This window comes from Centroberyx affinis, unplaced genomic scaffold (genome assembly GCF_046629955.1).
Source record: "Centroberyx affinis isolate AG114_WGS23_722 - 3 ecotype Tasmania unplaced genomic scaffold, CSIRO-AGI_Caff_v1 ptg000038l_1, whole genome shotgun sequence".
NCBI lineage: Eukaryota > Metazoa > Chordata > Actinopteri > Beryciformes > Berycidae > Centroberyx > Centroberyx affinis.
In genome coordinates this window covers 100010-110502 of record NW_027278751.1, presented here as the reverse complement: position 1 = coordinate 110502, position 10493 = coordinate 100010, and the positions used below count along the sequence as shown (strand labels likewise).

At 41.3% G+C, this 10493-nt stretch overlaps 1 protein-coding gene across 1 annotated transcript; it reads right to left on the bottom strand.

The window, feature by feature from the left end:
* Window positions 1-14: 14 nt before the first annotated feature.
* LOC139642164 (signal-transducing adaptor protein 1-like) lies at window positions 15-9354 on the bottom strand. The gene is made up of 13 exons (XM_071516925.1): window positions 9132-9354; window positions 7393-7464; window positions 7068-7187; window positions 6902-6958; window positions 6122-6282; window positions 5857-5988; window positions 5493-5562; window positions 3628-3730; window positions 3314-3397; window positions 2352-2414; window positions 2149-2211; window positions 1790-1975; window positions 15-1025 (listed from the first exon to the last, which is right to left on the bottom strand). Exons 1-13 carry the CDS (start codon window positions 9216-9218, stop codon window positions 970-972), a joined length of 1254 nt encoding a protein of 417 aa, XP_071373026.1. The 5' UTR covers window positions 9219-9354; the 3' UTR covers window positions 15-969.
* Between the last annotated feature and the right edge of the window lie 1139 nt (window positions 9355-10493).

Genomic DNA, 10493 nt, shown 5'->3' with positions numbered 1-10493 from the left:
TTTAAAGAAGCTTCCAGTTGAGAGTTATTTTACCTTTATTTCACATGCTAAAGTAATTACACAATGTATTGTAAATAGTTAGTTTAATTTTTCCACTATAATGTATCAGTCATTGAGGTAATAAAGGAGTAAGAGCACTTTGTGCATGGATTTCTGGTCCCATGAGTGAGTGAGATAGAGTGAGAGGAAATTGGTATGTCATTTGTAGAGTATAAAAAACAAGGGCGTTGTAACATGAAAGGCAGAGCAGCTGGCACAGAATAACAAAACAGACTGTTAGGATGACTGATTTCTGACAACATTCCTTGATTTCTTCTATTTCTGTTTTTACATTATTAAGCAAACAAGAAAAGAAGAACCTAAAGGCCAACTCTAAACCCTGTGATTCATTTTCTTTCCTTCATGGTACACTGCAGTAAAAAGAGAGACAGTAACACATTATGTACACAACAGCTGATGACACTACAAACAATAGAAGAGAACAACACTGAGAGGTATAGAAAATCTGATAACAAAAAAATCAAGCTGTCTTCAAGGTAAAAGTGCAAAATGTACAGGAGAAACATGGTGAGGATAATGTGACATGTACACCCCTATTTACAGTCAGTTAATTCGCTAGTGAGTTTCCAGGGCTGAGAGAAATCAATAACGTGTTTATCTTCTGAGAGGCTTTGCTGCTGACAGCCGGCTGACGACCGGCAGCCGACGCAGCCTCCATGCAGAGGAGGCGGAAAGCGGCAGTGAGTGGAAACAGAGCGAGTCCTCCCTCTGATTCATCTAGAGGGATCAGGAGATTCCCCCTCGCCAAGTCTGGACCTGACAGAGACAAGAATTAACAACATGACAGCATTGTGATTCTGTGCTGGTTCGTCCCCCAGGGAGAGACCGGGGCTTCTGGGAGCGGTCCTGTGCTGTCCTGAGCCCGTCGCTGTGGCCGAGCTTCACAGATGATGTTCCCGCCAGGAGAGGTCACTCTTGACACGCTTGCCTCTTTTCGAACTTCAGTTTCAGCTCCTCTGTTATATCTGAGGGCGAGAAAAGACTGGATCAAACCACGAGCTTTGACAGACCATATCCTTTAGAGAAATGCCAAACAGATAGATAGATCAGTGATTCTCAAACTTTTTGGCTTGTTACTCCTTAAAACAAAGCAATGCCGACTCATGATCCAAATCACAGGCTGCATATGCAGAGTGGTGAACAGTTGAACCAAAGAATGACTTTCCCTTTTCAGGTCATTTCATTTGATTATCAGAGGAGGCCGAGAGGCTGAAAACTATTCAGTATTTCACAAGAACAAAGCAAAAATTTGAGAAAAATCTGAAAAAATAGATAGCATTTGTACAGTAGAAATATGTTTTCTCCTATGCCATAAATCATCTCACACCACCCCAAAATTACCACCCCCAGGTTGAGAACCACTTGTATACAACACAAGGATGTAGAGAAACCTACAAAACCTTAAATCAGTGCTGCGCATGATTTGTCACAACAGTCAGTAACAACACAGTAAAATTACACATAATAATACATTCGTATAGTAGAAATATGTTTTTTTCCTATCACATAAATCATCTCGCGCCCCCTCCCGAAAAAATTATCTGGTTGGGAACCACTGCTTTAGTGCAATGGCAAATGAATAAAACAGAGGATAGCTAACAAAAAAGATGACTAGAGACGCCACATGTTGTATTATATGTGTACACATTTCTGTCCGAGGCACAGAGGTGCTCTGAAGTGGGTGAAGCCTTTTAGCATGGCCCAATGAAGCAGTGAAGAAGTAACTTACTCTGCACCAGAGGGTCGGCTGAGCCTGAAGACAAAGTGAGGCGTCTCATCCTCCCGTCCGGGTTGTCAGTGGAGGAGGGAGGGAGAGCGGAGGAGGTGGAGGAGGGGAGGGAGGAAGAGAGAACGGAGGGGCGAGGAGCAGGAACAGGAGGCATCATTGCCTGCCTTGAAGGTTTCTTCTCGGGTCCTGTAAGACACAGAAAAACACGATGAATGAGAAGATAGATAGATAGATAAATAGATAGATAGATAGATAGATAGATCAGATACATCAGGCAAAGAGAATGTTCTTAATACCTGAGAATAAATACCTGAGATAAAAATAAAAGAGCGGCATGAAGAGAGAGGGACTCAACTCACTTGGCAGACGAGGGCGCGGGGACGGACGCACTGCTTCTTCTGCTTCTATTTCTTTCTCCTCCGCTGTTGGGGCAAACACAATGGTAAGCAGCAGCCACGGAAAAAATGAAGTCACACCTGTTGCTTATGTTTGAACACGGATAATAAGTGTGAATGGCAGGAATGCTGATGGATGGATTGATGGGCGCAGAGCGGTTACTCACGCATGTCGTTCAGGTACAGACACTCTCCTGTGTCCGACTCCGGTACACGGACTGGTACAGGCTCTGTGAGACATATCGTTTGATTATTATTATTATGTGGGAGATACAAGATCCCAAGTGTAACTGTATGTAACTGAATGATTGAGAAGCAGTAGGTGTTGAAAAGGAGAATGCATTCTCAGTAAAAACCTCCCTGGATAAATGAAGATTAAAATAAAGATTTTTAACATTGAACAAGGATCTAAAAAGGAAGCATTGTTGCTAAAATGCTGGAGTTAAAACATCCAAATTTTGACATATTAAAACAGGATGTTGGGGTGAGACATAACGCAAGAAGGGATGGTTCAAAAGTGAGCAGTTTGGAATATGACAAAATAATAAAATAAAATAAATGTAGAGAAAAACTGAGAAAAAGAGATTCTGTGTTTTCCGTATATTATTGAGCTGTCACAAATTCCAGATTCTTCAAAATGAATAAACTCCAGCTGCTGGAGTCTTGTGTAAGGAAACAGAAAAATGTGATGGTATTATACATTGGAAATGTTATGTACACCTACTGGCACACAGTGAAGTCACCGCTAAAGATTTGCCATTTTCCAGGTAAAAGTAAATAGGATTTTGATAACACACTTTGATTAATTATTTGATTACTTTGATTAATTTGATTAATTAAACACTTTGGTTAATTTTGTGTTGTTAAGCTGTACATTATGGAATGGAGAATTAGCCATAACAAGGTGAAAAAGTAATTTTCACTGCGACTTTAAAAAGTCCAAAGCAAAGAAGTGCAAGAGGAGGAATTTCTTCCTGCTCTCACTGAAGTTCACAAATGGCATACCCCCATCCCAAAGTAAACAGGTTTGGCAAACAGTCTAAATATTTTAGTGGGTGCGTGTGTGTGTGTGTGTGTGTGTGTGCATGTGTGTGTGTGTGTGTGTGTGTGTGTCATATGGACAAGCTACCTGGTTTGGGAAGCACAGGGAGAGGGTTTGACGAGGCACACTGAACACTCTTCTCTCCATTTTCTTTATCGGACTCAATAAATGCTGTAGAGAGAACAAGGATTTGAATTGAATGTATTAGTGACAAAAATAATAGACTTCAACTATATATACAGTATAACCTAAGGTAGACAATTACACAGGGTAAGAGGTTAGCTAAGGTTAAAGAAGGAAGTAAGTGAGAGAATGAGTGAGCGAGTGAGCAAAAGAAAGGTAAAAAGAGAGAGAAGAATAAAGAGAGAGGCAGAGATAGAGAGAGTGATATGATTTCGTACTGATGTTGGTGTCGTACGTCCGCTCCATGATGAAAGGCGTCAGAACTCCTCCAGTTTTCTCCACCAGGGCGTCGATCACATCATGCAGCGTGGCGCAGGGGATCTGCATCCACAACAACGGCTTTTAACAACTTCATCACTTTTACAGGACAATCCAAGAAATAACAACAGAGATGTGACGGAATACCATGGGCTGCGTTTTGACTCTCTCCCAGTTTATAACAACACAGGATTCAGACTGACTCAACTATAATAGCCACAATATAGATATTAAAGATCTTACCAAAATTCGTCACCCTTTTAATAGATGTGTTTACTGAACTACTGTGTCAATAGGGCCAGCTAGGAAATCACGTACAACTATGCATAGGCTCGCACACATGCACGTGCAAACACACCTGCCAGTGCACACACACACACACACACACACACACACACACACACACACACACACACCAGGTTATGCCAGCAATTCATCACAAAGAGCAGAACTGACTCATGTACGCAGTGGCAGCTATAGCAGAAGTAAAGCCTCATCCACCACCGTCACACAACACCAATATATAGCAGAAATATGACTATGGTGATTGAATTTATGTCAGGAAAGGCATGTATGTCATGGTTTATTGCCCTCCTGTGTTTAATCAGTGTCTTCTTTACCACACAGTGATTTGTGTTAATTTGAGATCCATGTGATTTGAGATTATGGCCCAACAAGAAGGTCAACTATTCAGGGTAACTGGTCGTTTTCTTTGCTTTCTTTGCTGCCATGTGGTCGGTGTCATGCAAGCTTCATACAGGCAGAGGTCATTACACAAATCAGGCGCATACAGTAGGTTTCATAATGTGGGACAGTAGACTTTTTGACCCCCCAACATAAGTTTTGACAGCAAAGTCTCTTCATCCAGCAGTACAAATAATGTGAATACTTTCTTACTTTCTTGTGTAAAGTATTCAGCTGTGGTTCGTTACATTGGCTATTTTAATCTAAATGTTAAGGTTAGGCCGTACAAATTCTAGAAGGTGTTTAACGGATGCCCTTTTGTCCCATCTTGAAAAAACAAACAAAAACAAAACAACTGTCTTTCTGACAGTGTTCGCACAGTCTCACTGAACAACATTCCATTCTTTGATTGGACGCAGCTCAAAAATATGAAGATTGTGATTGGACTGATCAAATGCACGTGTTTCAATTCGCTGTCTGTCAGTGATAAACATCCAGTTCATCCAGTCAGTGCAACTGTCCATGGATTATTATCTTTGTAGGTCTTCCATATTTGTTGTCTGATTTGTCATGATCTGATTTATGAACTTAACAGTGTTTCCGTTGTTTTGTCATTGTTCCCTATTGTAGCACTTGAAATGCAATGTGTTTGAAACAAGCAGACATTCAATATTTTACATGACTAAAAGTTGTTAGAATAAAGAATGTCACAAGGAAGACTCCTCCATGTGTTTATTTATGTTTTCATCACCATTTGCATATTCTGATAATATTCAAAGAGCGAAAACCTGCATGCTGCTTTAAAATGTGCCATAGAGATTGATGACAAGTCCTTTTTTCTTTCGGTCGCTCACTTTTTTGAAACAGGAATCTATTAAACACCTAATTAAATTTGCATGGCCTTATGCTAAATATAGGTTGACAGTGTGCTGTGTGAAGTAGCCAAAATATGCACATAATGGTCCCACGGCCTTATGATAGGTGCTTCTTGCCTGGGTCATCACAACATTACCCAAGAACTGCAAAGTGTTGCTGGGACGTTATTGATAGTTTTAATTGGCTCAAGGAGACCAGAGATCAGTGTCTTCCTGTGGCACATAACATATTGACCAAGCCTTGAGCTTGTCTCTTTAATACTCACTGGATTGTCCACTGCGATGGTGAAGCCCCCTTCATGCTTACGAGTCACAAGGTAGTGTCTGACTAGAGGGCTGATGGAGAAAAGAGAGATGACATGACTGTACAAGTCAACACACTAAAAGTAGATTAATACTGTAGTTGTGTCGTCTACTGGGTATTGTCAAAGTTAAGGAAATATTGCATGCTATTGAGCCATGGGTTTGTCTTTCCTCTGACTTCACTATGTTATCTATGAGTTGCAGTAAATGTTCATTGCTCTGATAAAAATGACGTCAATGTGTTTGGGGCTGTATGGTCGCTGCGTGCGTGTGTTTTCATGTGGGTATGCATGTGTGTTAAGTCTGTGTGTGTGTGTGTGTGTGTACCCGTCAAGGTCCTGTCGGGTGGTGACAGCGAAGGAGTCTCCGTCCCTGCCAGGCCTCAGCAGCAGGTTTCCCCTCTCAGGTTGTCTCTCCAGCATCAGCACCGCCTCCATACGGGACACATGGTGGTAACACCTGCAGGAAGTCAGCAGAGACGGCGATGAGGCTTTTGAGCGGCAAGCGTATCACAACAAGACGAGAAAGTATGAATTAAAACCCACAAACATCTTGTCTGAGCTCCAAGGCAGGATGAGTAAGCAGTACTCACGCTGGCATGTCCGCTTGGAGGCTGAGGTAGGGACTGGAGCTGCTGGCAGGTGGGGCAGCAGGACGAGAGAGGGCCTTTATTCTTTCCTTTTCTTTCTCCACCGCGTCTTTCAGCATGTTGATCTGGCCCGGCAGCAGGTTGAGGGAGGAGGGGACTGACAGCTGCAGGGAGACACACAGGCAGAGGTCAAACAGACACAAGTCACAGACAAAAATAACTGACACGCAGCCAACTGAGTGAGTTTTGCTTTAAATTCATCTTTCAGTGGAATTATCTACATTTGGGCTGATGTTATTTTCTCATCAAACTCTGGTGAACAATTAATAATTGCATTACATTACATTGTATTAAATTACATTATGTCATTTAGCAGACGCTTTTGTCCAAAGCGACTTACAGTAAGTGCATTTTGTCAACAGTAGTCAAACTAACTGTATATCACAGTCTTCATCAGCTTAGCCTTTAATAGGAATAAGTAGCATTTGTAGAATCAGTTTTTTTTTAATAAGAGTAGAAGAGGAAGAAGATTGTTACATGATATTATATTAATTGCAAGTATAATCATACTGTTATTTATGATACTAAAATTACTAAACTAAAACAGGATGCCAGTATGAACTCTAGCTGTTACAATCTTCCTGTGTGAGATAAGTCCCTTTAAGATATCGTACTTTAAACACTATTTTATTGTTCTGTGCTGATAACAAAGGCAGGAAACCAGAGCTGAAATGTTTTATGTTCAATAAAGTTAGAGATAATAAACATCAATGTGCCACAGACCTTGAGCACAGAATGGATATACGCCTTCCAAAGTTCCCGAGCCTCGAGGCTAGGCGCCTGCGGAAAGGACAGAGGAGAGGAAAACTATTAATTCTCTGTCAAAATAGGTGGATTTTTCTCAACTGAGGACAGAACTGATTTACATATTAGCCGTAGTTCCCCTTACAGTGATTTTGATATCTCCATCCTTCAGCCGCAGGTTGAGTCTGGCTGCATCTAACTTGCGGTCCCGGCTGTAGTCGTCTGTTATTGAGATGAAGCCACTGAGGTCCAGCTTCTCTACGTACTGGTGAAACACAAACACACACACGCACACGACGCACACACACACACACACACACACACACACACACACACACACACACACACACACACACACACACACACAAGACGTAAAATAACCAAATGGCTGGCTTCATCTAGAACAGCTTTAAAACAACACTCCAAACCCATTCCCTTTTCTCAACTCAATCCTCTACTGGGTAACTTACATTAGTGTCTTTGTTGTTGTTGAAGAAGAAAAGTGTGTTTCCACACAGGCAGGTCCACAGATTCCGAGATGTCTGCACAAACACACACACACACACACACACACACACACACACACACACACACACACAGAAAGACAAATAGCCCACCAGACACAGACAGGAAAACATAAGGAAGGAACACAGATAGGGAGAGAAATAGCATGTCATTAATTTTAATTTGCAGTAAACCCAATGATAAAGAGAGACAAAAAAAATGCATGATACCCATCAAGGAAATAAAGTGTTTGTGGAACAATGCAGATAAGTCCTGTAACTCAAGGATTAGACTTGATGAGTCACATTAGAAAACAACAATGTGGTGTTAGAGGCAGTGACCTTAGTGGCTGAATTGGTGGTATAGATTTTAACCTGAAGAGAATCAGATATACTGTATGTTATATGTGGTACCAGCATTTCCCAAAGTCATTTTATCAACTTTCTGGTGTCTGCAGCTTAGTTTGTGTGTTAGGAGTGTGAGTTGCATGTATGAGAGTGTCGCCATTGTCTGTTCAAGGCCAGTATCACTATCAGGCCAAAGCCACTGCCACCGCTGTGTGTTTAGAGCCTATAATGGAAATTGAATATAAAGAACTGAAATAGATCAACACTTGTGTAGCTCATACAATACTGTTCAGTCTGTATGGGACTGCCTTGCCTCTTTATGGCACCTTGAGCAGAAAAGCAGTCAGACCAGTTAGAGCGAGAAAAGTGACGCTGTACTGGAAAATCAAAGTCCATACAACAGCCTCATACTTACCAGAAACTATTCATCAGGTCGGGCTACTCCGCCCATGGAAAACAACACTTAAGTCAAGAGTGACACTCTACATGCTTGTGCTATCTGGAGTTAAGCATTAAACCAGCCAGCTCAGGTCTGTGGCTGCACCACTGCACAATGTTTATCAAAGCAATAAGCATTTCATCACTCTGCAATCACGCATTGATAAGCGAGGGCCAGTGTACATAAATTACCAACAAAATGAAGCTTTTCCTTAAAACACCTCCAGTCACCCTTACTGAATGACGTTGATGCCCTTTGTGAGACAGAAAATAAACACACTGTGTGGTGTGCTGCTCTACTGCACACCACACAGTGTCATTTATTTTTTCAAATATGTTTTGAATGCCAACATTTGTAACAAAAGATTGAACTGCACTTGTAAACAAGGGAATTTCTGTCTTTCATTTTGCTGTCAGTGCTCCCATGTTGGGCCAGGTCTGATGTTTTCTGACAAGTGCGTTTACACACTTTCAGGCATGACAATTAAAACTTATTAGACTTTATAGGCACTTGGACTGTGAAGTGGATTCTATTCCTAAAATTGGCCTGGCCATTCTTTTTTTTATTTATTTATTTATTTATTTTTACAAACTCCTATGATACATTTATCTATTGCTCTAGATACAAGAATAACTTCACTTGAGATACAGAACACATGAGCCTACAATGGAAAAGTGAAAGGAGGGAACTTTTTTCAACTTCACCTGCTGCAGTTAAGATCAGTCAAGGATCACCTGACTGTCTTCAGCAAAAACAATCACTACACCCCCTGGCTTTACTTTCATGTTATTTTTTGTCTGTTATGAGCATACTGTATACTATTGTTGTATACTATTTGTATATACCTCAGTTTTCCTTAATAAAATGTAGCATATTATAAAAAAAAACAGCAACCACTTCCTCATTTCCAGTGGGTTACCTTATCTCTGAACGACCTCTTCTCCAGGTATCCTTCATAATAGCAGTGTGGGAGTTGTATCCTCTGTCGCCCCGGTCGCTTAGCCATCCTGGTGAGTGTCAGCTGGGGACAGGAATTATCTGATCACGAGATGAAACCGTCAAAATGTAAATTAATTATATCCGATAGTTCAACCAGCCTGTGCGGCAGAATGTCCCGTCAACCCAGGCTGCAGGCTCTGCTTGACCGGACTCCCTCTGATCTGACAGGGCAGGGGGACAGTACCTGTACATCACCTGTCTGTCACCGCGGTGACGACAGGGCGCCCTCAGCATCCTCTCTGCTGATTGGTCGGTTCCTTGGGTGGGCGGGCGTTTTCAACCTTTCAGGTGAGCTTCTGACGTGTTTCCCAAGTGCTTCGTGTTTCGCAAAAATGGAAATCACCTTCCAGGGTGAACCCGGACCCACTGAGGCTGATACCATCATGCCAGACACATACTTAGGAATATCCCTGGAGATAAGTTTCAAGCTATACAGGAAATGGAAAATATAAATAAAGGCATATTTGTAGTAGATGACATTGATTCAAAAACATTCTTGATCCTGGAAATACATTTTCTCCTCCTCTGCTGTTGACAACATGTATCTGCAAGTGCATTTTTTGCTACTCAAAATATTTTTCAAATGCATGTCGTTCACATGTACAACTAGGCTACTGTAGCCTATATTTTTGTCCAGCTTTTTATAACCTGTTTTGAAACATCTCTCAACATATTCTGAAGTGAGAAATACAGCCTACAGCCCGTTTCAAAAGTAGATAAATTTTATAGGCTACATTATTAATACTCACTATTTGATAGTAGCCGATTTTTACTGTTTCCAGGAAAGTCATGTCTTGTTTGACAGCTGAGCAGAGGGAATGAATCTTGAAGCAATGGATCCTGAAAAATGACTACAACTATACAGCATTATTTCTCATTATTATTAAACATTGTATAGGCTACCTACTTCTGAAACACATAGTATTTTTTTCTTATGCCTATAGGCTACCTTTTCATTTCAAAGTAGATACAGCCTAAAGTATAAGATGGCACATAGGAAGCTGCTCTATATAGGACTTCTTCCCTTACAATGTAGGATGTGTAGTTAGTCTTGAGAGAAATAAACTTATTAGTCTTACATTTTGTGGCATACCCTTTTACCAGATTTTAACGAGCCAAATCCACCAGCCTCCAGTGGTCAGACACTAACCTGGTAGCTAACTTGCCTGCTGTAGGTAAACATTCCCAGGCAGGTTAAGAGGCTGGACCCCAGACAAACTGCTGGTGGTTTGCTGCCCTCCGCAGGCTGCGCCCCGCTAATCTGCTGCTCCTCCGAGATAAA

Excerpts from the sequence above, each read along its gene's own strand:
- LOC139642164 (XM_071516925.1), bottom strand. The coding sequence starts at position 9,218 with ATGGCTAAGCGACCGGGGCGACAGAGGATACAACTCCCACACTGCTAT. Across the intron at positions 6,283-6,901 it reads ATATCCATTCTGTGCTCAAG|CTGTCAGTCCCCTCCTCCCT; the intron begins GTCTGTGGCACA and ends GTCTCCCTGCAG. Across the intron at positions 3,731-5,492 it reads CCATCGCAGTGGACAATCCA|ATCCCCTGCGCCACGCTGCA; the intron begins GTGAGTATTAAA and ends TTGTGGATGCAG.